Below are 27,936 nucleotides of genomic sequence, written 5' to 3' on the forward strand. Positions count from 1 at the left end.
AAGGTCACTTGTGAGTCAGTGTGATTATCGAAGACAATGTTCCCCCCAGAGGTCACTTTTATTCTTATAAAGTAGATTATTATAGCCTCCCAGGTGATAAACCATACATGCAAGTCATCGCCGCTGAGTTCTCAGACCTTACGGAAACCCCTTAAACACTGACTATTTGTCACGTAATGAAGCACTCCCAGCATGCACTCCACATCGCCCTGGATAAAAAAGCTGAAGATGTAAACCATCTCTCAATAGCATTCCCTTCCTGAATGCTGAGATGTGAATGTGGAAATCACAGCACATGTCTGCCATCTGTATTTGTACTTGTCAACAGCTCTGTTTTGGGATAAACAGTTTTGAAGTAAGAATCAATTCGACTTGTTGGAAGATTAACCAAGGAACAGCTCAGAAGACCAAAACAGAACATGAAGTCAGATAGTCTAAAAAAAAAAAAAAAAAAAATCAAGCACAATTTTCTGTTTCTCGCTAAACACTGTTTTGTCACAGCCCAAGAGACAGAGCCTGGTGGCCAGAGTTTGGGGGCAGAGAGACAGGGAAAAATGTATTTACTCAAGTGAAAAATTCTTCAACCCAGAACAAATGTCTTTGCTACAATGCAATTGGAAATCATTCACTGACCTCTAGGAGACTCCAGTTAAGAAAAAAAGTAATTTTAGCTTTTATACTTTGTTTCACCGTTCTACTATGTGAAGGTATACACAGGGGACAACTTGCATTGGTACAAGTGAATAATACAGTCCTTTATTACCATAAAAATGGTAGCACTTCCCAAAGTTGATCATGATTAAAAGTAGTTCCATGGTTGAAAACACTACTCCACCACACAGATATTAGAACAGAGAGACAGCAAGGGGAAAATAGACACATACTGAAAGGGAGGTCAGGGGAAAAGTTAGTAAAAACAGGATGCTACAGATTGGTGGGAGATAACAGTGGAACTGCTTTTAGAAGCGGCTGATGTGAGTAAATGAAGGGATGCAGTAACCTGGCAGCCCCATATTCTACAAAACAAATGAGAACATGTATGCTCCACTTGGAGGGACATCCACTTTCCCCTTAGAAGAAGTCATTTATAAAAGAGCAAATTGGTGATTTGTACTTACAGACTGGACCCTTTTCAAGCCTCTGTCAAGGAGTGATAAATTATTGAAGCATAGTTTTATTTTTGGTGTGCAGTAATACCTTGTGAAATGTTTCTGTTCACCTTTCCTAAGTTATTAATTAAAAAATAATTGTTTCCAATTACTCTGTGACCTTTAAGCTAAAACCAGACAAAATACCACACATGCCTCTCCAGACCCAGCACCGCCCCTTCCCTCCCCTCCTTCCCCATCCTGCCCGCACATCCTTCAACCAGGAAACTGTTGAAACTCACACGGCGCTCCTGGAACAGGACTGCTGCTTAGAAGGGGGAGGGGCGGAGGAGGAAGGCCAACACGATGGTCACACAATTGTCTGGTGTTCGTTCAACCGCAGTGCCCAGATGTGTTTGTTGTTCCGAGAGAAAGCGTGAACTGTTCAGGGAATACAGCAGGGTTGTGGAAACGTCATGAATAGAGTGGGAAACCCTCTCGGCAGGAGCCACATGACACAGAGAGGCTGCCTCGTGCCAAGCAACGTGGACACTTGTGCTCTGATGAGGTCACATCAAACCCAGCTGGGACTGGAGAGAAAGGCTTCCCGGGAGCCCCTCCCTAAGCCAGAGCGCAGAGAAATTCTTCCAGTCATAGCAGAGCAACTGGAACCTGAATGAGTTTACAAACTCCAGGCCTCGCTTTCCACCGTGTTCACAAAGTGAGAGGACGGCGTGGATGGCCCGGACTCCGTCACCCACCGCGTGAACCGCCCGGGGGAGATGTAAGATGAGTGCGCACAGACTTGGCTTAAAAGGAACGTTTACACCTACACCTAGCATGTTGGAACCTTTAGAATCTCTCCCCCAGCTCAATTCGGATTCCCACTCCTTTTGCAGAAGTGCCACGGTTAGACACCCAATTCTATTTCCTATCAAGATAATGGAAACAGAGGCTGAGCATCTGGTCTCAGGGAACCTTTTCAGCCTGAGACTGAAACTGGATGCCTCGTGGAACATTTTCCCTCAAGCATTCTGTACGGTGAACAGAGCAGGAGAGAGGAAGCCGTCTCTATAAATGTTTTAATTGTCCTCACGTCCATCATTTCAGTCAGTCCCACAAGCAAAGCAGGCAAATCAAATGGTGTTGTTTGAGACTTCAGTTACAAATCATGTAGGGAGAAAAAGATTTTCTCTTTTTTGAAAATTCTTTTTGCTTTCTGCTCACTGACATAGAGGTAAAAGAAAATGACTGCAACTTAAATATGAAAGAACTCTTTACAATTAAATCCACAATTTTATACATTTATCTCACTCACGTGTCAGTGAAAAATCACCAACTATGACAAAATAGGACAAATTATATGACAGAAGAACCAAAAAACTTAATAAAAAACATATCCGAGTGTGAAAAGTATGGCACTCTAGGTGTCTTCACATCCTCCTCTTCTGTGTACTTATGTACAACACTGAAAAGAGAAAATGAACAAATTGAAAAAAACTTTTCTAAGTATCATAATAGCAAGTTTTAAAAGCAAGCAGATTTTAGTCTGACACCTCTGCATATTTCAAAGGAATTTTCAAACCACACAATAAATTCTAGAACTATTATAAGACTAATTTTATGACTCTAGACCTGGGTTTGATGTCTTAGAGGACTGTGTTCTGATCTTAGCTATACATCTGACTGGATTTGCAAATCGCAACCAAGGGGATAAAATAAAATGTATGTGAAAGTCTCTGGAATCTTCGAATGTTTTATAATTCTCGGTATAACAATTATGATTGGTGGTTAAAGCAAATTAGTAAATCTACCAGGCCAGATTTCAGATTCAAAATAAAGAATAAATAAAAAATAAATATTTTCATCCATCTCCTCGATATAATCACTAAACTTCCTGTTTACTTTTTTAATTGCATCAGGATAAACAAGAGCTGAGGAGTTTGTTATTTTGTCTTATTCTGAATTCCCTGTAAAGTATCAGCCTTTGGTTTATCCGAAGTTTTGCTCAGCTAGTCCTCTCGTGACCACCCACATGAACTCTTCAGGGTATACTGAACATGTAGTACATGAGAATCAGACCACATCTAATGTCTTGGTCACTAGAGACCAAGCTTTCCCCAGAGGTGTACCTCCCCTCCTACTACCCACGCCTACTCACACTCTGACAGGTTTGTGCAAAGTGAACATTAAGAGACATCCTGATCAAAGGACATAGCACAGATTAATTAAATAAGCCAGGATCCTCTTTAAGAGCCTAGGATGTGAATTATGGAGCCGATTACCCCATAGAAAAAGTTATATAAAGGAAAGCATCAGAATGACAGTAAAAACATCCCTAGGAAACTGGCCAAGTCCAAGGTGTAGTCTGTACGTGACAGGATGCATCCTATCACCTCTCACAGAACCTGCAGCTAGCTGACTGCTGTTTTCAGCTGTACTGAGATGGGGAAAGATCATTAACATTTCTTAGTAAATGGAGAGAGTCAAACAAGAACAATATTAAAAATAGGAAAAGAAATTCTACACATTGGAAGGACTAAAAAGGTATATATATAAAGATATGATGTGACCCCAATGTTCACAGCAGCACTATTTACAATAGCCAAGACATAGAAGCAACCTTGGTGTCCACTGACAGAGGAATGGATAAAGATGTGGTACATATATACAATGGAATATTACTCAGCCATAAAAAAGAATAAAATAATGCCATTTGCAGCAACACAGATGGACCTAGAGATTATCCTACTAAGTGAAATAAGTCAGACAAAGACTAATATCATATGATATCGCTTATAGGTGGAATCTAAAAAAATGATACAAATGAACGTATTTACAAAGCAGAAATAAACTCACAGACAAAGAAAACCAACTTATGGTTACCAAAGAGGAAGTGGGGGGAGGAATGAATTAGGAGTTTGGGATTAGCAGATATAAACTACTATATATAAAATAGATAAACAACAAGGTCCTACTATATAGTACAGGGAACTGTATTCAGTATCTTACAATAAACTATAATGGAAAAGAATCTGAAAAGAATATATATAGTCAGTTATATATGCACACATATATGACTGAATCACTTTGCTGCACACCGCAAACTAATACAACACTGTAACTCAACTATACTTTAATAAAAAAATTTTAAATAAAATAAAATGAAGATATAATGTGAAGCAGCAATATGGTATTGTAAGGACAGGAGGTAGAATAACTACAATGAAAGTCAGGATGTTTAGTTCACAGCAAAGAGATCCAAGGGTTATGGGGGCTGAAGAAGTTATCCGAACTAAAGAATACACATCAATAAAAAACCCCGAATCAAGAGTCACAGAGCTCCATTTGGGGGATGGGACCAAAAAGTGGGGATGAATCAAGGGATAATTCCCCCAGTTTTGATGTCTTCCCCGCCCCCACCCCAAAATTCAAATATGACTTTACTGATAATGTGTTTTTAAACCAGGTACTTGAAAGTAACCATAATAATCATATCAATAATAAGTTGTTAAAAAAGCTGGGTAACTTCAGAACCATATTTCCTCTTTTGTCATTTCTGCCAAACTAAAGGATACAGATCTCCCACAGAAAAAAAGCATCTGAATGCTTAATAGAGAAACAAGACAAGCTAACTGCCAAACCAAAGGTAGCAGGGAAATAGTGGCCATTCTCAGAGCACCAACCGCCAGTGTGAGAGGCCGTGTTGGGGGAATATAACACACTGTATTCGAGAACAGAGCTCTGGGTCAGTGTACCAAGGCCCCTCAATTCACCATCAGCAAAGGGAGGGAAGAAGAGAATTTCTAGTTCCAAAATGCCATGAAGCATCCAAAAAAGAACTAGCCACACCGAAGATCTGAGATGTAGTAAGAATTTAAAAACAAAGCAAAACTAAAACTGAACTTTTAAGTCATCTAGAAAACATGCTGGTGATCCTGTTTTGGATGCGATATAACTGTAGAGTGAAGGGCTGTTACCATTGTTTCCTCGGATAAATGCATCCCCGTACTTATTCTTCAGCTGTCCATTTACATACTCCTCTGTCTGCTCCAAGGCTATATTCATATAGCCATCCAGGCAAGCCAGGACCCCTGGAGATGGATTCAGACAAAGAGAAGACATACAAAGCAAAGAGTTGAAAATTACAGGGTATACCTTAGAGCTGACAATCTCTTTACTCATTAGCTCTTACATGCTTAATATAAAAACTCACACCGTAAATGAAATTCAATAGAGCAAAGCACAAAAGTCTTTGCTCTCTGCCCGTCTGAATGAAAGGCTAAGACGCGTACAGCACGAAGGCCGTCATGCACCCACTGCTGGCAGGGAAAACAATGGGCTGCCGCCTCCCTCATTGCATGTGTGGCAACAATGGCAACTTTTAAAGCCTTCACAAAAGTAACACGGTAAGAATATTCCAAGTACGACACCATTCTTTGAGCGCTAAAGACAGGAGTGGGCAATTATGCAGGAACAAATGATCCCTAGCCATGACTCCTCATGCCCAGTGGCATTTCTGACTTCGGGCACTAAGTGAAATACGGGTCTGGCAGATTGATCTCGTTCTTTCACAACATCTCCTGCAGCGGATGAATGTATTCCAAGGTTAAGAGGAAGGCTCCACAATCTGTCAGAATAATGGAAAAGAGGAGACAGCAGGTGCTCCTGAAAGAACATCTTAAAGCTGTGACTCCCAGTGAGGAAGAGCTTGAGAACACGGGCACCATATTGCTTTATAGCACATGCCTCTCTGTGCTGTTCCAGTTAGAATATTTGCAGAACCACACTAATAAGAAAAACAGTAAACGTTCCAGGCAGCTTTCGAGGAAACTGTTCAAGTGAACCTTTTTAATTGTGTTAAGATGGTATCAATTCTGCAAAATTGGACCTGATGATCCTTTTTTAAAAAAGACGAAGATATGTAAACCATTAACTCTGAGCCTCTAACTTCAAGTGGTATTTTCTAGATAGACAACTTAAGTAAAAACAAATACTACAAATGTGATTCAATTAACCAAGTCGATAGCCCCATGTAGTCTCAACTTCATTAATATGCTTCTCACTCCCTGCCTCTGCCCCCATTATCCTCTCAACAAAAGTTTCTTTTCAAAATTTTGTGTGTGTGTAATGAGAGCTCAAGACAGTAAGCTAACAAAATTCTGCTAGAAGCTGCAAACTTTCGAAGCATCAGAATGCATTGTGAATAATAATAAATATTTCCTATCAAAAGAAAGCTGAAGCTACAACTTTAGTTTCACTCCGGCTGTATTACTTTATATCTAAACCACAATTATAAATGAGCAAGAAACTTCTGAGACATGATATGCAAATGTTTGAAAATTAATTAAACGCATTTAAAAATGAAATGTTCCCTTCTAATAAAAATATTCTCATAGCAAAGGTTTTTTAACAAAAAAGGTTCTTGGAGGTTGGGATTATAACCCCCTCCCTTCTCTAAGGGATTAAATTACAATGAATAACAGAAAACAAGTTTCTTCAGACTTGAAGGGAAATTGCTACAGAGAACTGGGCTGTTTCCTTGTTTGTTTTTATTTAATCACATTCTTTATAGTATGCTCTCAATAGTGTACAACGTTTTGCTTTAATAGTATAGAAGCCATGGCCAGACAATCATAAACGGAGAAAAATTAGGGTTACTACTACCCATGTGAAAGGTTGTTGAAACTTACTAGTAAACAAGGAAATATAAATTAAATGAGATATTACTTGTTGCCAATTAGAATGGAAAAGTTGACATTAAAGGCTAACACAAGGGTTGATGAGAACGTAGAGATGAATGAGCCACCTGCCCTGATGGAGGGTCATCTACACCCTCTTTGACTCTGAAACCGTACCCCAGGGAATTTATTATAAAGAGACACTTGGACAAGGGCTTGAGATACATGTTAAAGGAGCAGTCATTTACATTAGAAAAAAGATTGGTAAACATCTAAATGTCCATTAATAGGACACTGGTTACAAACAAAAACAAAACTGTGGTCCATCCACTCATGGTATTCCTATGTAGCCATTAAACACTCCATGTTGTCAGAAAATTGAATGCATTTAATGTTAAAAAAAAATCAGAATGCATGTACAATTAATTGATCCCACTTATGTAAAATTATGCTTATATAGAGACAGATCTAAATGGGTAAGGGTGATTATCTCTGGATGGTAGAATTTGGGGAAGATTTACCTTTCTTCTATATACTTTTCTCCATTATTTGCTTTGAAATTTCTTAAATATATATATATATATGTGTATATATTTCCTTTGAAAATAGAAAATGTTCCCCTAAAGAGTAGGCTGGTGGATCTCCTCAATGAAGGAGGTACTGAGAAGATACTGAACACATGTCGCCACCCTAATCAGCTGCTGGATATTCTCTACGAATCTATTACCTCCTCTGGGCCCATCAAAAGCCCAGGGGTGAGAAGCGGCACACAGAGATGTTATAATATCGCAGTATTCAGTATAAATCCATTGATTCCACTGTAAAAGTCAAATTAAACTGGAGCTACATTATTAATGTCAAGAAACTAAAGCAGTACATAAAAAGCAGAGTATTTTTTAGGAAGGCTTTTGAAGCAAGCTTGAGTTTGAGTGCTAGCTCCTCCCTTACTAGGTGGAGATAATCAACAGAGATCTCAAAGGATTTATGTGAAGAGAAAATGAAAATTAAAGTGATTCATGCACACGGGACCCACAGTAAGCTCTCAATAAAATTAAGTTTGCACATGTGGAAAGTGGAAAAATCTCAAGAGATTTCGATCATTACTCAGGAAAGAGACCAAGAATTATTCAGGAAAGAGGCCAAAAAAGGCTTTAAAACTTTGCTAATCAATTAGTTATCCATACCTGTGAAATATTCCCAGTAATTTAACATATCTTAATTTTGGAAAATTAGGAATTTAGTTACTTCAAAAAAATGGAATTGGATACCATTCCTTACACAAAGTTAGTTTCAGTAGTGTCAAGCCTCTTAAAAAGAGCATTTCATTTTCTACAAGACCAGAAAGGTGTCTTTGGATACCCCACATATTATATGAGTGAGAAGTTTACGCTGAAAAATGATACTGTCTAAATAGTTGCTTGCCAATCTATTTTTTAACACTTTTATTACAGTATAACTGCTTTACAATGGTGCGTTAGTTTCTGCTGTATAACAAAGTAAATCAGCTATACATATGCATATATCCCCATTTCTCCTCGCACTTGGGTCTCCCTCCCACCCCACTAGGTGGTCACAAAGCACCCAGCTGATCTCCCTATGCTTCCCGCTAGCTATCTATTTTACATTTGGTAGTGTATATATGTCCATGCCACTCTCTCACTTCGTCCCAGCTTACCCTTCCCCCTCCCCGTGGCCTCAAGTCCATTCTCTACATCTGCGCCTTTATTCTTGTCTTACCCCTAGGTTCTTCAGAACCATTTTTTTTTTTTTTTTAGATTCCATATGTATGTGTTAGCATACGGTATTTGTTTTTCTCTTTCTGACTTACTTCACTCTGTATGACAGTCTCTAGGTCCATCCGCCTCACTACAAATAACTCAATTTCATCTCTTTTTATTGCTAAGCAATATTCCATTGTAATATATATCCCACATCTTCTTTATCCATTCATCTGTTGATGGACACATAGATTGCTTCCACGTCCTGGCTATTGTAAAAAGAGCTGCAATGAACACTGTGGTACATGACTCTTTTTGAATTATGGTTTTCTCAGGGTATATGCCCAGTAGTGGCATTGCTGGGTTGAAAGGTGGTTCTATTTTTAGTTTTTTAAGGAACCTCCATACAGTTCTCCATAGAGGCTGTATCAATTTACATTCCCACCAGCAGTGCAAGAGGGTTCCCTTTTCTCCACACCCTCTACAGCATTTATTCTCTGTAGATTTTTTGATGATGGCCATTCTGACCAGTGTGAGGTAATTCCTCATTGTAGTTCTGATTTGCATTTCTCTAGTGATTACTGACGTTGAGCATCCTTTCATGTGCTTATTGGTAATCTGTATATCTTCTTTGGAGAAATGTCTATTTAGGTCTTCTGCCCATTTTTGGATTGGGTTGTTTGTTTTTTTGGTATTGAGCTGCATGAGCTTATTCTATATTTTGGAGATTAATTCTTTGTCAGTTGCTTCATTTGCAAATATTTTCTCCCATTCTGAGGGTGGTCTTTTTGTCTTGTTTCTGGCTTCCTTTGCTGTGCAAAAGCTTTTAAGTTTCATTAGGTCCCCTTTCGTTATTTTTGTTTTTATTTTAATTTCTCTAGGAGGTGGATCAAAAGGGATCTTGCTGTGATTTATGTCACAGAGTGTTCTATGTTTTCCTCTAAGAGTTTAATAGTGTCTAGCCTTACATTTAGGCCTTTAATCCATTTTGAGTTTATTTTTGTGTATGGTGTTAGGGAGTGTTCTAATTTCATTCTTTTATATGTAGTTGTCCAGTTTTCCCAGCACCACTTATTGAAGAGGCTGTCTTTTCTCCATTCAATATTCTTGCCTCCTTTATCAAAAATAAGGTAACCATATGTGCATAGGTTTACCTCTGGGCTTTCTATCCCGTTCCATTGATCTATATTTCTGTTTTTGTGCCAGTACCATACTGTCTTCATTACTGTAGCTTTGTAGTATAATCTGAAGTCAGGGAGCCTGATTCCACCAGCTCCATTTATCTTTCTCAAGACTGCTTAGGCTATTCGGGGTATTTTGTGTTTCCATACAAATTGTGAAATTTTTTGCTCTAGTTCTGCAAAAAATGCCACTGGTAGGTTGATAGGGATTGCACTGAATCTGGAGATTGCTTTGGGTAGTATAGTCATTTTCAGAATGTTATTTCTTCCAATCCAAGAATGTGGTATATCTCTCCAACTGTTTAATTTCTCTCATCAGTGTCTTATAGTTTTCTGCATACAGGTCTTTTGTCTCCCTAGATAGGTAAATTCCTAGGTATTTTATTCTTTCTGTTGCAATGGTAAATGGGAGTGTTTCCTTAATTTCTCTTTCAGATTTTTCATTATTTGTGTATAGGAATGCAAGACATTTCTGTGCATTAATTTTCCATCCTGCAACTTTACCAAATTCATTGATTAGCTCTAGTAGTTTTCTGGTAGAGTCTTTAGTATTCTCTATGTACAGTATCATGTCATCTGCAAACAGTGACAGCTTTACTTCTTCTTTGCCGATTTGGATTCCTTTTATTTCTTTTTCTTCTTTGATTGCTGTGGCTAAAACTTCCAACACTATGTTGAATAATAGTGGTGAGAGTGGGCAACCTTGTCTTCTTCCTGATCTTAGTGGAAATGGTTTCAGTTTTTCACTATTGAGAATGATGTTGGCTGTGGGTTTATCATATATGACCTTTATTATGTTGAGGTAAGTTCCCTCTATACCTACTTTCTGGCGGGTTTTTATCATAAATGTGTTGAATTTTGTTGAAAGATTTTTCTGCATCTATTGAGATGATCATATGATTTTTCTCCTTCAGTTTGTTAATATGGTGTTATCACATTGATTGATTTGCGTATATTGAAGAATTCTTGCATCCCTGGGATAAACCCCACTTGATCCTGGTGTTTGATCCTTTTAATGTGCTGTTGGATTCTGCTTGCTCGCATTTGTTGAGGATTTTTGCATCTATGTTCATCAGTGATATTGGCCAGTATTTTCTTTCTTTGTGACATCTTTGGTTTTGGTATCAGGGTGATGTTGCCCTCGTAGAATGAGTTTGGGAGTGTTCCTCCCTCTGCTATATTTTGGAAGAGTTTGAGAAGGATAGGTGTTAGCTCTCTCTAAACGTTTGATAGAATTTGCCTGTGAAGCCATCTGGTCTTCGGCTTTTGTTTGTTGGCAGATTTTTATTCACAGTCTCAATTTCAGTGCTTGTGATTGGTCTGTTTATATTTTCTATATCTTCCTGGTTCAGTCTTGGAAGGTTGTGCTTTTCTAAGAATTTGTCCATTTCTTCCAGGTTGTCCATTTTATTGGCATATAACTGCTTGTAGTAATCTCTCATGATCCTTTATATTTCTGCAGTGTCTGTTCTTATTCCTCCTTTTTCATTTCTAATTCTACTGATTCGAGTCTTCTCCCTTTTTTTCTTGATGAGTCTGGCTAATGGTTTATCAATATTGTTTATCTTCTCAAACAACCAGCTTTTAGTTTTATAGATCCTTGCTCTTGTTTCATTTTTTTTCATTTATTTCTCATCTGATCTTTATGATTTCTTTCCTTCTGCTAATTTTGGGGGTTTTTTTGTTCTTCTTTCTCTAATTGCTTTAGGTGTAAGGTTAGGTTGTTTATTTGAGATTTTTTCTGTTTCTTGATGTAGGATTGTATTGCTATAAACTTCCCTCTTAGAACTGCCTTTGCTGCTTCCCATAGGTTTTGGGTCCTTGTGTTTTCACTGTCATTTGTTTCTAGGTATTTGCTGATTCCCTCTTTGATTTCTCCAGTGATCTCTTGGGTATTTAAGAGTGTACTGTTTAGCCTCCAACTGTTTGTATATTTTACAGATTCTTTTCCTGTAACTGATATCTAGTCTCATAGTGTTGTGGTCGGAAAAGATACTTGATACAATTTCAGTTTTCTTAAATTTACCAAGGCTTCATTTGTGACCCAAGATATATCTATCCTGGAGAACATTCCATGAGCACTTGAGAAGAAAATGTACTCTGTTGATTTTGGATGGAATGTCCTAAAAATATCAATTAAGTCCACCTTGTTTAATGTGTCATTTAAAGCTTGTGTTTCCTTATTTTCATTTTGGATGATCTGTCCATTAGTGAAAGTGGGGTGTTAACATCCCTTACTATGATTGTGTTCCTGTCGATTTCCCCTTTTATGGCTGTTAGCATTTGTCTTATATATTGAGGTGCTCCTATGTTGGGTGCATAAAGATTTACAATTGTTATATCTTCTTTTTCAATTGATCCCTTGATCATTATGTAGTGTCCTTGTTGCTTGTAATAGTCTTTATTTTAAAGTCTATTTTGTCTCATCTGAGAATTGCTACTCCAGCTTGCTTTTGATTTCCATTTGCATGGAATATCTTTTTCCATCCTCTCACTTTCAGTCTGTATATGTCCCTGGGTCTGAAGTGGGTCTCTTGTAGACAGACTGTATATGGGTCTTGTTTTTGTATCCATTCAGCCAGTCAGTGTCTTTTGGTTAGAGCATTTAAGCCATTTACATTTAAGGTAGTTTTCAATATGTATGTTCCTATTACCATTTTCTTAACTGTTTTAGGTTTGTTATTGTAGGTCTTTTCCTTCTCTTGTGTTTCCTGCCTAGGGAAGTTCCTTTAGAATTTGTTGTAAAGCTGGTTTCCTGGTGCTAAATTCTCTTAGCTTTTGCTTGTCTGTAAAGGTTTTAATTTCTCTGTCTAATCTGAATGAGATCCTTGCTGGGTAGAGTAATCTTGTTTGTAGTTTTTTCCCTTTCATCACTTTAAATATGTCCTGCCACTCCCTTCTGGCTTGCAGGGTTTCTGCTGAGAGATCAGCTGTTAACCTTATGGGAATTCCCTTGTATGTTATTTGTTGTTTTTCCCTTGCTGCTCTTAATATTTTTTCTTTGTATTGAATTTTTGATAGTTTGATTAATATGTTTCTTGTGTTTCTCCTTGGATTTATCCTGTATGGGACTCTCTGCACTCTCTGCACTTCCTGGACTTGATTATCTATTTCCTTTCCCATATTAGGGAAGTTTTCAACTATAATCTCTTCAAATATTTTCTCAGTCCATTTCTTTTTCTCTTCTTCAGGGAGCCCTATAATTCGAATGTTGGTGTGTTTAATGTTGTCCCAGAGGTCTCTGAGACTGTCCTCAATTCTTTTCATTCTTTTTTCTTTATTCTACTCTGCAGTAGTTATTTCCACTATTGGACCTTCCGGGTCACTTATCTGTTCTTCTGCCTCAGTTATTCTGCTATTGATTCCTTCTAGAGAATTTTTAACTTCACTTACTGTGTTGTTCATCACTGTTTTTTTCCTCCTTAGTTTTTCTAGGTCCTTGGTAAATGTTTCTTGTATTTTCTCCATTCTATTTCTAAGACTTGGGATCATCTTTACTATCATTACTCTGAATTCTATTTCAGGTAGACTGCCTATTTCCTCTTCATTTGTTATGTCTGGTGGATTTTTACTTTGCTCCTTCATCTGCTGTGTATTTCTCTGTCTTCTCATTTTGCTTAACTGCAGCCTGCAGGTTCATATTTCCCATTGTTTTTGGTGTCTGCCCCCAGTGGCTAACGTTGGTTCAGTGGGTTATACAGTCTTCTTGGTGGAGGGGACTGGCGCCTGTGCCTGTGTCCTGGTGGATGAGGGTGGTTCTTTTCTTTCTGGTGGGCAAGTCCGCATATGGTGGTGTGCTTTGGGGTGTCTGTGAACTTATTATGATTTTAGGCAGCCTCTCTGCTAATGGGTGGGGCTGTGTTCCTGTCTTGCTAGTTGTTTGTCATAGGGTGTCCAGCACTGTAGCTTGCTAGCCGTTGAGTGGAGCTGGGTCTTAGCGTTGAGATGGGGATCTCTGGGAGCGCTTTCGCTATTTGATAGTACGTGGGACCAGGAAGTCTCTGGTGGTCCAACGTCCTGAACTCGGCTCTCCCACCTAAGAGGCTCAGGCCTGACACCTGGCCGGAGCACCAAGACCCTGTCAGACACTTGGCCAGGTACGTGGGGAGTTTCTTGCCTTTTGGGAAGTCTGAGGTATTCTGCCAGCGTTCAGTAGGTGTTCTGTAGCAGTTGTTCCACATGTAGATGTATTCTTCATGTATTTGTGGGGAGGAAGGTGATCTCCACATCTTACTCCTCTGCCGTCTTGAAGGTCCCTCCTGTTGCTTGCCAATCTTGACTGCTTCCACAAAAACAAATGCTGCTGGGCCAAGGAGTTCTTTAGTATCCGGTTATTCAAGCCTGGCTGTCACCAGGGGATGCAGGCACACCAATCTCAAAGCAAAGACAGGAGACAGGAGCCCCAGATCACGCAAGTCAGAGGAACACGCTCTGCTGTCAGAGTTGTCTCTAAAATGAACCATCTCAGAGGTAGAAAAAGAAATGGGTATAGGGGCATCCCTGGTGGCGCAGTGGTTGAGAGTCCGCCTGCCGATGCAGGGGACACAGGTTCGTGCCCCGGTCTGGGAAGATCCCACATGCCGCGGAGCGGCTGGGCCCGTGAGCCATGGCCGCTGAGCCTGCATGTTCGGAGCCTGTGCTCCACAGCAGTGAGAGGCCACAGCAGTGAGAGGCCCACGTACCACAAAAAAAAAAAAGAAAAAAAAGGAATGGGTATAGAAACTGTTGACAACCAACACTTTTTTGGTCTACTGGGTACTTCAAAGAGGTTAATAAAAAGCAGTTAAGTCACCTTTACTTCTTTATAGTGAACACCAGTAAGGATGAAGCATGGAAATCTTACCTCGGTAATCCACTCCGGAATTTAATTTTACCACGACTGGTCGTCCGATGATTTGCTTCAGGAAGTCACTGGGTGTTTGCTTCCGCAGACTCATTTTAACAATCCTGATCAGAAATCTGAAAGGGAGAAATAAAGGTAAAGACAAAAGTTAATTATTCAACAAAAAAGCCTGGAAGCCCTTAATGTATTTATAGGAAATCAAGTGTCAAAGGACCACGTGCAAAGAGCCAACACGGCTCCACCACCACACCCAGAGCACGTGATTCCAGTTCTTACCTGGAGCCAGATACTAAGCAAAGCGTTTGACACACGTTACCTCATTAGGCCCACAAGAATCCTCAGACACAGCCTCACCACAGAAGAGTCCTGTGATTCCAGAGCCCCTGTTCTTAACCACTTGTCACCACTGTGTCCGCAGTCAACATACCCACGACCACCATGACCACCGCCACCACTTACCCAACATTCACTTCATGCTGAGCGCTCTGCTAAGATCCCTAGAAATACTGTCAAATTTAATCTTTACAAGAACCCTGGGAAGAAGGTCTTCACATCCCCATGAAATTAAAGGCTGTTGATGAAATTAAAGGCCCAGAAGGATGAAATTACGTGCCCACAAATGTGAGGGGATCAACATTCAAGTTCTAATCAGGCATGTTTTTTTGTTTGTTTTTTTTTGGGGGGGTTCACGGGCCTCTCACTGTTGTGGCCTCTCCCACTGCGGAACACAGGCTCCGGACGCGCAGGCTCAGTGGCCATGGCTCAAAGGCCTAGCAGCTCTGCGGCACGTGGGATCTTCCCGGACCGGGGCACAAACCCGTGTCCCCTGCATCGGTAGGCGGACTCTCAACCACTGCACTACCAGGGAAGCCCTCAGGCATGTTTTAAAGCCACAGTTTACATAATGTTTATATAGTATTTACAACATCTGATTGTAAATACTATATGCCAAAACAGTATCTCCAGAAAGAATAAGAATCATAACTGAGAGCCAATATTTGAGTGTACTACAGGCCGGCACTTATGTAAGCACTTTACATGTATTAATCCACTTAGCGCTCACTCATTTTACAGATGACTAGACACAGAAAGGGCTAAACATCCTGGTCAAGGTAACATAGCCAGTAAGTAGACGGCCAGCCCATGTCTTAATCACACCTTTATGCAGTCTCCTGAAAGCTGCTAATGTAGCCAAATATTTTTATTATATTATATTATAATTATAGCAGATATACACTCCTTATAACAAAGAAAAAAATCTTAAAAATCAAGTATAATAGAAATCTAAAATACAGAAAGAGCATTACGTACCCAAATCAATCACAGACATACATAGCTACCCATCACTCCTTTCAAAACTCATCCTGTTTTATAAGTTCTCTATCTCAAAATATTTTGATAAACAAACGTAACAAAACGAAACTGTTACTTAAATAAAAACTTTGGAAATTAATTATTCTGTTTCAGTCAAATTCAGCATCAATTTTATTTAGTAGCCATATAAACATTCACATTTAAAAATTAGTATGAATACAATACTTGAAGGACTCTCCTCAAGAACTCAAGTTGTGGGGTTTCCCTGGGGGCACAGTGGTTGAGAATGTGCCTGCCAATGCGGGGGACACGGGCTCGAGCCCTGGTCTGGGAAGATCCCACATGCCGCGGAACAACTAAGCCCGTGCACCACAACTACTAAGCCTGCGCTCTAGAGCCTGCGAAACACAACTACTGAGCCCGCGTGCCACAACTACTAAAGCCCACACACCTAGAGCCCACACACTGCAACAAGAGAAGCCACCGCAATGAGAAGCTTGTGCACCACAGTGAAGAGTGGCCCCCGCTCGCCGCCACTAGGAAAAGCCTGCACGCAGCAACAAAGACCAAACACAGCCAAAAGTAAATAAATTAATTTTTTTTAAAAAATCAAGGTTTTTCTTGTTTTGTTTTCAATCAAAACTTTCACTAAACATTCTTCCATAAATAGCACTGGTTATTTCACTCCAAGTCCATCCACTCAATGATCTCAATTCAGGTTTAAGATGATTGTTTAGAGATTTTCTCAATGTAAATCCATGCAGACTCAGCAGTTTGGATAAACTAGAATGCTAGATTATTGGCTTTTCATTTAACAATTATGTGTATGGACACGCCCTGCAAGAAAATTTTTTAAATGTACACACAGGCTCTGACCTTAAAGAACTTAGAATCTAAAAGAACTTAAACTCTTGTTTAAAGGGCATGAGTAAACAAAAATGATCGTAATTTAAGTAAAATAATTTTCTTTAGGGCTTCCCTGGTGGCGCAGTGGTTGAGAGTCCGCCTGCCGATGCAGGGGAAACGGGTTCGTGCCCTGGCCCGGAAAGATTCCACATGCCGTGGAGCAGCTGGGCCCGTGAGCCACGGCCGCTGAGCCTGCGCATCCGGAGCCAGTGCTCCACAACGGGAGAGGCGACAGCAGGGAGAGGCCCGCGTACCACCAAAAAAAAAAAAAAAATTTCTTTAAACAAGAAAAGTCAATACCTCAAATTAAACAAAAGAAAATACAAATTTCAAAAACTATTCTTGAATGTGGGGCTGACATTTGGTCTATCCATTCCATCTCCTCAGGTTTGAAGGATTTTTTAAATGTGATCAAATAATTATTCTGCTTGGCAAATTTTAATTTTTCCACTGAATTGCCAGTTTATTTGTTTAGCTACACTGTCTCAACAGATAACTGAAATTACGACTACTATTCAGGACAATCACTATTCATTCATGACTCAGACCACACAACATTATTTATGGTGTGTTGAGCTCACGAAGAAAATTACAGAGTAAATACTGTAGCAGACTCAATACCTTTAATGACATTAGTAAAAGGAAACACATCTTCCCATTTATCTACAAAGTGCTTTATTTCTGTCTTCAACATGCATTGTTCTGTAGTTGGACAGGTCTACAGACATGCTGAAGGCCCCACAGAGACTCATTCACTGAGACTTAGGTTCATTTCCCATCAGATGCTAAGTCCCATTGTGCCAGCTTCTTCATCTACAAACTTGAGAAAAAACTAGTTTATTTTGTGCTAAAAAACCCACTAAGATGCATTCTGATGTGAAAATCTATTATTAACTACCTTGTCCGAAGTTAAAAGTTAATGACAGCAGATGACAGAGCAAGGTAAAAACCCAGCAGACCAAACAAATGAAGAGGAAATAGGCAGTCTACCTGAAATAGAATTCAGAGTAATGATAGCAAAGATGATCCAAAATCTTGGAAATAGAATAGAGAAAATACAAGAAACGTTTAACAAGGACCTGGAAGAACTAAATAGCAAACAAACAATGATGAACAACACAATAAATGAAATTAAAAATTCTCTAGAAGGAATCAATAGCAGAATAACTGAGGCAGAAGAATGGATAAGTGACCTGGAAGATAAAATAGTGGAAAAAACTACTGCAGAGTAGAATAAAGAAAAAGGAATGAAAAGAATTGAGGACAGTCTCAGAGACCTCTGGGACAACATTAAACACACCAACATTCGAATTATAGGGCTCCCTGAAGAAGAGAAAAAGAAATGGACTGAGAAAATATTTGAAGAGATTATAGTTGAAAACTTCCTTAATATGGGAAAGGAAATAGATAATCAAGTCCAGGAAGTGCAGAGAGTGCAGAGAGTCCCATACAGGATAAATCCAAGGAGAAACACAAGAAACATATTAATCAAACTATCAAAAATTCAATACAAAGAAAAATTATTAAGAGCAGCAAGGGAAAAACAACAAATAACATACAAGGGAATTCCCATAAGGTTAACAGCTGATCTCTCAGCAGAAACTCTGCAAGCCAGAAGGGAGTGGCAGGACATATTTAAAGTGATGAAAGGAAAAAACTATAAACAAGATTACTCTACCCAGCAAGGATTTCACTCAGATTAGACAGAGAAATTAAAACCTTTACAGACAAGCAAAAGCTAAGAGAATTTAGCACCAGGAAACCAGCTTTACAACAAATTCTAAAGGAACTTCTCTAGGCAGGAAACACAAGAGAAGGAAAAGACCTACAATAACAAACTCAAAACAATTAAGAAAATGGTAATAGGAATATACATATTGATAACTACCTTAAATGTAAATGCCTTAAATGCTCCAACCAAAAGACACTGACTGGCTGAATGGATACAAACACAAGACCTATATATATGCTGTCTACAAGAGACCCACTTCAGACTTGGGGATCCATATGCACTGAAATGAGAGGATGGCAAAAGATATTCCATGCAAATGGAAATCAAAAGCAAGCTGGAGTAGCAATTCTCAGATCAGACAAAATAAACTTTAAAATAAACTCTACTACAACAGACAAAGAAGAACACTACATACTGATCAAGGGATCAATCTAAGAAGAAGATATAACAATTGTAAATCTTTATGCACCCAACATAGGAGCACCTCAATACATAAGGCAAATGCTAACAGCCATAAAAGGGGAAATCGACAGGAACAGAAGCATAGTAGGGGACTTTAACACCCCACTTTCACCAACGGACAGATCATCCAAAATGAAAATAAATAAGGATACACAAGCTTTAAATGACACATTAAACATGATGGACTTAATTGATATTTATAGGACATTCCATCCAAAACAACACAATACACTTTCTTCTCAAGTGCTCATGGAACATTCTCCAGTATAGATCATATCTTGGGTCACAAATGAAGCCTTGGTAAATTTAAGAAAACTGAAATTGTATCAAGTATGTTTTCTGACCACAACACTATGAGACTAGGTATCAATCACAGGAAAATATCCATAAAAAATACAAACAGATGGAGGCTAAACAGTACGTTACTAAATAACCAAGAGATCACTGAAGAAATCAAAGAGGAAATCAAAAATACCCAGAAACAAATGACAATGAAAACACAACGACCCAAAACCTATGGGATGCAGCAAAAGCAATTCTAAGAGGGAAGTTTATAGCAATACAATCCTATCTCAAGAAACAGGAAACATCTTAAATAAACAACCTAACCTTACACCTAAAGCAATCAGAGAAAGAAGAATAAAAAAAAGAACCCAAAATTAGCAGAAGGAAAGAAATCATAAAGATCAGATGAGAAATAAATGAAAAAAAATGAAGGAAACAAGAGCAAAGATCTATAAAACTAAAAGCTGGTTGTTTGAGAAGATAAACAAAATTGATAAACCCTTAGCCAGACTCATCAAGAAAAAAAGGGAAGAGACTCAAATCAATAGAATCAGAAATGAAAAAGGAGAAGTAAGAACAGACACTGCAGAAATATAAAGGATCATGAGAGATTACTACAAGCAGTTATATGCCAATAAAATGGACAACCTGGAAGAAATGGACAAATTCTTAGAAAAGCACAACCTCCCAAGACTGAACCAGGAAGATATAGAAAATATAAACAGACCACTCACAAGCACTGAAATTGAGACTGTGAATAAAAATCTTCCAGCAAATAAAAGCCAAGGACCAGATGGCTTCACAGGCGAATTCTATCAAATGTTTAGAGAGAGCTAACACCTAACCTTCTCAAACTCTTCCAAAATATAGCAGAGGGAGGAACACTCCCAAACTCATACTACGAGGCCAACATCACACTGATACCAACACCAAAGATATCACAAAGAAAGAAAATACTGGCCAATATCACTGATGAACATAGATGCAAATATTCTCAACAAAATGCGAGCAAACATAATCCAACAGCACATTAAACAGATCATACACCAGGATCAAGTGGGGTTTATCCCAGGGATGCAAGGATTCTTCAATATACGCAAATCGATCAATGTGATACACCATATTAACAAACTGAAGGAGAAAAATCATATGATCATCTCAATAGATGCAGAAAAATCTTTCAACAAAATTCAACACATTTATGATAAAAACCAGCCAGAAAGTAGGTATAGAGGGAACTTACCTCAACATAATAAAGGCCATATATGACAAACCCACAGCCAACATCGTCCTCAATGATGAAAAACTGAAACCATTTCCACTAAGATCAGGAAGAAGACAAGGTTGCCCACTCTCACCACTATTATTCAACATAGTGTTGGAAGTTTTAGCCACAGCAATCAGAGAAGAAAAAGAAATAAAAGGAATCCAAATCGGCAAAGAAGTAGTAAAGCTGTCACTGTTTGCAGATGACATGATACTGTACAAAGAGAATCCTAAAGACTCTACCAGAAAACTACTAGAGCTAATCAATGAATTTGGTAAAGTTGCAGGGTACAAAATCAATGCACAGAAATCTCTTGCATTCCTATACACTAATGATGAAATAACTGAAAGAGAAATTAAGGAAACACTCCCATTTACCACTGCAACCAAAAGAATAAAATACCTAGGAATAAACCTACCTAAGGAGACAAAAGACCTGTATGCAGAAAACTATAAAACACTGATGAAAGAAATTAAACAGTTGGAGAGATATACCATGTTCTTGGATTGGAAGAATCAACATTGTGAAAATGACTATACTACCCAAAGCAATCTACAGATTCAGTGCAATACCTATCAACCTACCAATGGCATTTTTCACAGAACTAGAACCAAAAATTTCACATTCTGTATGGAAACACAAAACACTCCAAATAGCCAAAGCAATCTTGAGAAAGAAAAACAGAGCTGGTGGAATCAGGCTCCCTGACTTCAGACTATACTACAAAGCTGCAGTAATCAAGACAGTATGGTACTGGCACAAAAACAGAAATATAGATTAATGGAACAGGATAGAAAGCCCAGAGGTAAACCCACGCATATATGGTCACCTTATTTTTGATAAAGGAGGCAAGAATATACAATGGAGAAAAGACAGCCTCTTCAATAAGTGGTGCTGGGAAAACTGGACAGCTACATGTAAAAGAATGAAATTAGAACACTCCCTAACACCATACACAAAAATAAACTCAAAATGGATTAAAGACCTAAATGTAATAAGGCCAGACACTATAAAACTCTTAGAAGAAAACATAGGCAGAACACTCTATGACATAAATCACATCAAGATTCTTTTGACCCACCTCCTAGAGAAATGAAAATAAAAGCAAAAATAAACAAATAGGACCTAATGAAACTTAAAAGCTTTTCCACAGCAGAGGAAACCACAAACAAGACAAAAAGACAATGCTCAGAATGGGAGAAAATATTTGCAAATGAAGCAACTGACAAAGGATTAATCTCCAAAATATAGAAGAGGCTCATGCACTTCAATATCAAAAAAACAAACAACCCATCCAAAAATGGGCAGAAGACCTAAACAGACATTTCTCCAAAGAAGATATACAGATTGCCAACAAACACATGAAAGGATGCTCAACATCAGTAATCACTAGAGAAATGCAAATCAAAACTACAATGAGGAATTACCTCACACTGGTCAGAATGGCCATCATCAAAAAATCTACAAAGAATAAATGCTGTAGAGGGTGTGGAGAAAAGGGAACTCTTTTGCACTGCTGGTGGGAATGTAAATTGATACAGCCACTATGGAGAACAGTATGGAGGGTCCTTAAAAAACTAAAAATAGAACTACCATATGATGCAGCAATGCCACTACTGGGCATATACCCTGAGAAAACCGTAATTCAAAAAGAGTCATGTACCACAGTGTTCATTGCAGCTCTATTTACAACAGCAAGGACATGGAAGCAACCTAAGTGTCCATCAACAGATGAATGGATAAAGAAGATGTGGGATATATATACAATGGAATATTACTCAGCAATAAAAAGAAATGAAATTGTTATTTGTAGTGAGGTGGATGGATCCAGAGACAGTCATACAGAGTGAAGTAAGTCAGAAAGAGAAAAACAAATACCATATGCTAACACATATATATGGAATCTAAAAAAAAAAAAAATTGGTTCTGAAGAACCTAGGGGCAGAACAAGAATAAAGACGCAGACGTAGAGAAAGGACTTGAGGACACAGGGAGTGGGAAGGGTAAGCTGGGACGAAGTGGGAGAGTGGCATGGACATATATACACTACCAAATGTAAAACAGATAGCTACTGGGAAGCAGCCGCATAGCACAGGGAGATCAGCTCAGTGCTTTGTGACCACCTAGAGGGGTGGGATAGGGAGGGTGGGAGGGAGACACAAGAGGGAGGAGATATGAGGATATATGTATATGTATAGCTGTTTCACTCTGTTATAAAGCAGAAACTAACACACTATTGAAAGCAATTATACTGCAATAAAGATGTTAAAAAAAAAAGTTAATGACAGAGAACAGTTCTGAAAGTTTCTGAGATGCTCTTCCTGGGTTAGGATCCTCAAATAAAATTTTCCATTGTTTAGAAAAAAGAAAAAAGTTAAAGACACATGAAAGAATACAAACCTAGACTGATAGTTGCTTAGCTGATGATATTAGTTATTTTTAAAATGTTGCTAACACTATCTTTCCTCACCTTTTAAAAAAGCATGGACATATTCTTGTTCTAAACTCATCAAAGATCATGCCTCTGCCATTAAGTCTCATCTCTACCCCAATTAACATCAATCTCTTCCTGAAGGCATTCAACGCTTCAAATTTTTATGCAGCACCTACCTGTCAGGCACTTAGGCTGGGGATGTAGCACCTATAAGATGTGGCCTTGGGCCCTCAGAGTTGATACTCCAAAGGGGACAGAAACATACAAATGGCAAAGTTTTTAAAAAGCTGTATGCATTTGGATAAAATGGTGCAGAGAACAGCACATACGGAAGAGTGGCTTACACCAGGCCTTGGAGATCAAAGGAAGATTTCGGGAGGTGAACCTGAGCTGAATATGGAGGAAAAGGAGTCCACCAGCCTAAAAGGAGAGAAATCTTAGCAAAGGTATTAGACAGTGTTTGGGTTTGAGGGGAAAATGCCACCTTGGCAAGAAGGACAAGCAGCAGCTGCAGAAGGGAGCAGGGCCACCATCATGGGATCAGAGCAAGTCAGACTGAGAGAGCGCAGCCCTGAGCCTCTAGGCCAGTTTCCCAAAAGTGAATCATCTGCATCACTTGGAGATCCTGATTCGGTAGTTCTGGGGCAGGAACCAGAATCTGTCTGCAAAAGCGCAGGAGACGCCTATGAACTGGCAAGCATGGGAAATACTTGTGTCAGTGATGGGGACCCTGGGGAGGTCTGAAGCAGAGACTTGCATGATTGGAGACAGGCCCTCTCACTTAGTTCTGGCGTCAGAGTTTCCCATATGGTTACCTGTCACTATTTACTCTTTTATATGCTTTACTTTTTTTAAATAGGAGTCTTTGCTCCCTCACAAGACTGGAAGCCACGTGAAAGGAGAGACTAGTACCAAGCTTCTCATTTACTCTCTAGAACATCGACATTGTGCTAAATCTCTTGAAAAAAAATTTGTTTTTATTTGTAAAGAGGATGGTTGCTTCAAACACATTTTATCCATCACTTTAGGAGAGTGTATCTTTTACATTTGTCTTCATTAGGCTTCCGTGGTACTCCCTGTTACTTAATGACTCGTCCATAAATCCATTTTGTATGAGTCAATTGGTCTCGACACCACAATTTTTCCCATGACTTGCCTCACGTAAGTTTAAGTTTTCATCTTTTAAATTGGATAAGGCAGAAGGAACAGTTCTGACTGTTTCTGAAGGAAGAAAAAAGCCTCTTGAACCATAAACATATAAGAGGAAAAAGGCTTTCTTGCTTCAGGGTCACCTTGATAAAACTTCTCTTCAAAATTAAAGCCATAATCACCCTCTAGGCCTCCTCTCCCTTCCCTGACTCCTACTCGGGGTTTTAAATGACCTATTTTCATAAATGGCTATTAAGTCAAAAGCAGTATATTTTCTAGCAGAAGCTACTGAGAGGTCTGGTACAAGAACATCTGCCTACTGCCTTGCAGAGATTTTTTTAATTAGAAGAATGGGGAGGAAAAAAGAAACATTTTATTCATCCACTATGTGCCAGGCCACACTAGATTCCTCAGCAATTCACATAGCAACCCTGTGAGGGGGTGAGCAGAACTAAGGCTTGACCCCAAAGCCGAAGCCCTTTCAGAGGTTCAGCTGCCCTTCTGAATAGGTGTCAAACCAGGGGAATGGCCATAGAGACAGTGAGAGATCTTATCTGGAGAGTAGCAGTACTGAGGGGAAAACACCGAAAGTGACAAAGTCCTGTAAATTAGCCTGTGACAATATTTAAAAATGGTCAAACAGAAAGAAATATACAAGGAGACTTGCAAATCCTTGTTTCTTGGCAATGTTCACTGTAAACTTTCACCTACTCTTGAAGTATTTACAGTTTAGGGTGAAAAAAATTGAAAAGGAAAAAAACTGCAATGAAACCCAATACTACAACCCAAGTAAACACAGCTGTAGACTAACACATCATTTGTCAGAGAGGGCATGAGACACGGAGAAACACAGCTCTCTCTATATCTCCCTTCCGAGACAGCGGATACGCTGCCCTCTTCCGAAGGCTGCAGACCAATCCCTCCTCCCCACCCACAGGGGGCTACCTTCCTCCCCTCTCTCCCGGGGGCACGCTGAGCTGGCCCTCTGCGCACCCAGAGCGCCTCTCTCCACTCGCAGTCACTGCCCTGGGCGGCTGTTTTGCAGTTTTCCTGTTTGCTGACCAGTCTCCCACACTGGGTTCTAAGCTTCTCGGGGACGAGGAAAATGTGTTCCTCATTTAGTAACCCTGGTACCTAAGCACACTGCCCAGGCCTGAGGAAGCAGCACTTAAGGGCAGTGCCAAGGAAAAGCCCTGTCCCTTCCCCTCCTCTCCCAGCTATGGGCACAGGGATGAGTACAGCATCATCCATGCATGTAAACAGCTCTAACCTAGTCATATCTCTATTACTGACCACCAAATTAAAGAAAGATGGAGAAAACAGAAACGTTTCTGCGTTGTCCAAGAAACAGCTGCACCCAAATCAACACAGATGGCTTGTTAACTGCAGATTCCTGAAGCCAACTCCCAGTCAGACTCTCTAGGTAAGGAACACTGTAATTTATGCTGTATAAAGCTCCCCAAATAATTTCCATAAGCAAGTGGTTCTCCACCAGCAGCGCTTTTAAACCCCACCCTCAGGGACATTCAGAAACGTCTGAAGACATTTTAGAGTCTCTTGACTGCGGAGCGCGGTGCCACTGATGTCTAGTAGGTAGAGGCCAGGGATTCGGCTTAACACTCTACAAAGCATAGGACGGCGGTCCTCCACAACAAAGGACGATCTGCCCCCAGATGTCAGCTGAGGTTGGGAAACTCTGTTATAAGCCCTAAAACCACTGTTCTCTGATCTCAAGGCAACAAGTTTTTAAAAAACCTTCAAGGGTTAACAAATGAGAACCAACAGCTAAGTTCTAACCACATGACAGAGTATAAATCATAACTTATTAGATATTTTATTCCAACATATAAAGAATATGAAAACAACTGTCAAAAAAAATCTTGACGGGATTGCCATTCCAAATAATGAATTTCTAGTCCTGACCATGAAAACGTCACTTTTCCCATTTTTCAGTGCTACAGATCACTCAGATGATTACAATCTCTGTTACCTGGCCCAAATCTGAAACTGTAGAATATGAAAAAAATATATATATATATTATATATAGATACAAATTATATATACATAGCTGAATCAGTTTTGCTGTACACCTGAAACTAACACAATATTGTAAGTCAACTACACTTCAATAAAAAAAATAAACTGTTGAATAATCCAAGTGATGTAAACATCTTTTAAAATTCTAATACTAAGAACGTCACAGTTCAGTGAGAGACCACCTGCTGCAGCATAAAGAGTACTCACTTGGGATGCGGGAACCCTGAGTTCTAATCCCAGCTCTGCTACTTAATTAGCAGTGTGCCTTGGATAACTCATCATTTCACCTCTCAGGCCCCAGGTTCCTCATCTGCAAAATAAAGGAGTTATGCCAGACGATCGCTTAAGGGATCATCCTGCTCTAACATTCAGTCAGGGCCTATGCAGTAACTCCAAAAATACAAATACACACACACAATAACATCCTCTGAAGAGTCCTGCACAAAATTCAAGCAAGTGGAATTGCCACGTAACACTACATTAAAAAAAAAAAAAAAAACCCAAAGAGGCTCAACCTTGCCAGTTGATATCCTAGAAAAGAATTAGTTTTGGTGAAAAAGGCACAAACGTGAATGATGGAAACTGCTAAAACTTTTTTGGCAAACAATCTGGCCATGTGTATGAAGACCTAAAAAAGACCCCACAAGATCACAGCATCTATTCTAATAATTTCACTCCTCAGAATCAGTCCAAGTTAATCATCTGAAATACTTTTTAAAAAAAATGTTTATCAAAGTATTACCTGGAATACTAAAATGAAGCAAAAATTCACAAACACCCTAAATGCCCCACAGCCGGGAAATGGTTAAATAATGGGTAGGACCTACACAATGATGATTTAGGTAGCCGATCAAAAGAAAATACAAAATTAGAAATTATACTCAGGAATGATTTCTAAATGAAAGTGAAAAACTAAATATACTGTTAAGTGATAAAATGGGTACAGCCTTAACTCAAATACAAACCAGCCCAGAACAGACTGTAGGCGGAAGGGTGCCATGAACGTTATTTTCTTCACTAAACGTTTCTGTATTTTCAATTTTTCTATAACCGTCTTGTATTAATAAGGGGTAGGGAAAGGACACACCAAATCACTCTCAAGATTATCTGCATCATCCCAGTTCTAGACACCTTAAACGAAAATACGGGCTGACCGCGCGCGCACACGCCTGCTCACAAAAGCCGTGGTGACAGGACTTAAAACCATGCAACTGTGGGCATCCCCAACCTGACAACTCGGGAAGGTGGGCTAGTCCAGCTCTTAATTCCTGGGAGTCAGGCGCAGCCACCCCGATGCAGCGGAGGCCAAGCAATCCCAGGCGAAGCCTGGCCCTGTGTTCGGGTCCGCTTTCCCGCCGAATCCCCGGGCTCATGTCGTGCTTCCCTGCGTACTTCGACCACCATGAGCGGTCTCGGAAGCCACCTCGTGGGGCCCGGCCAATGCCGTTCCTCCCCGCGCGATCTAGGCTGCCCTCGGGGTGGGGTTCTCAGGACCGAGCTCGGGAAGCCCGGCGCCGGCGGTCCCAGATCTCCCGGGCACGACAGGCGCCGAGGACCGAGCGTGAGCGCGGGGACCCGGCACCCGCAGGCTCCGAAGTCCGCGCTCGCTCCCGGGCCCTCCAGGGGCTGCAGGCCCGGCCCGGGGATGCTGCTCACTAACCCTGCCCGGGACGACGGAACACTGAGGCCTCGGACTGCCCGCGCGGCCGCATGGCTCACCTCGCGGCCGGGATCAGCACCCCGACTCCGGGCACCCCACAAGCCCGGCCTCCGCCGACCAACCAGGCGAAACCGAAACTGAAATCGCCGAGGCTGCGGCGCTTTTCTGTCTCAGCCAA

General features: G+C 39.9%; 1 protein-coding gene across 2 annotated transcripts; it reads right to left on the reverse strand.

Annotated features, from left to right (window-relative positions):
• Positions 1 to 2,153: 2,153 nt before the first annotated feature.
• LSM6 (LSM6 homolog, U6 small nuclear RNA and mRNA degradation associated) lies at positions 2,154 to 27,936 on the reverse strand. 2 transcript variants are annotated; one of them, XM_067736744.1, is made up of 5 exons: positions 27,818 to 27,936; positions 26,306 to 26,408; positions 14,512 to 14,627; positions 5,069 to 5,182; positions 2,154 to 2,556 (listed from the first exon to the last, which is right to left on the reverse strand). In XM_067736744.1, exons 3-5 carry the CDS (start codon positions 14,603 to 14,605, stop codon positions 2,522 to 2,524), a joined length of 243 nt encoding a protein of 80 aa, XP_067592845.1. In that variant the 5' UTR covers positions 14,606 to 14,627; positions 26,306 to 26,408; positions 27,818 to 27,936; the 3' UTR covers positions 2,154 to 2,521. The 2 variants fall into 2 exon arrangements, with proteins under 2 accessions (XP_067592845.1, XP_067592844.1); XM_067736743.1 differs by lacking the exon at positions 26,306 to 26,408.

The sequence above is a fragment of the Pseudorca crassidens genome, chromosome 4 (genome assembly GCF_039906515.1).
Source record: "Pseudorca crassidens isolate mPseCra1 chromosome 4, mPseCra1.hap1, whole genome shotgun sequence".
NCBI classification, from domain to species: domain Eukaryota; kingdom Metazoa; phylum Chordata; class Mammalia; order Artiodactyla; family Delphinidae; genus Pseudorca; species Pseudorca crassidens.

Excerpts from the sequence above, each read along its gene's own strand:
- LSM6 (XM_067736743.1), bottom strand. The coding sequence starts at position 14,605 with ATGAGTCTGCGGAAGCAAACACCCAGTGACTTCCTGAAGCAAATCATC. Across the intron at positions 5,183-14,511 it reads TTCCGGAGTGGATTACCGAG|GGGTCCTGGCTTGCCTGGAT; the intron begins GTAAGATTTCCA and ends ATCCATCTCCAG. Across the intron at positions 2,557-5,068 it reads ATTTATCCGAGGAAACAATG|TGTTGTACATAAGTACACAG; the intron begins GTAACAGCCCTT and ends TTCTCTTTTCAG.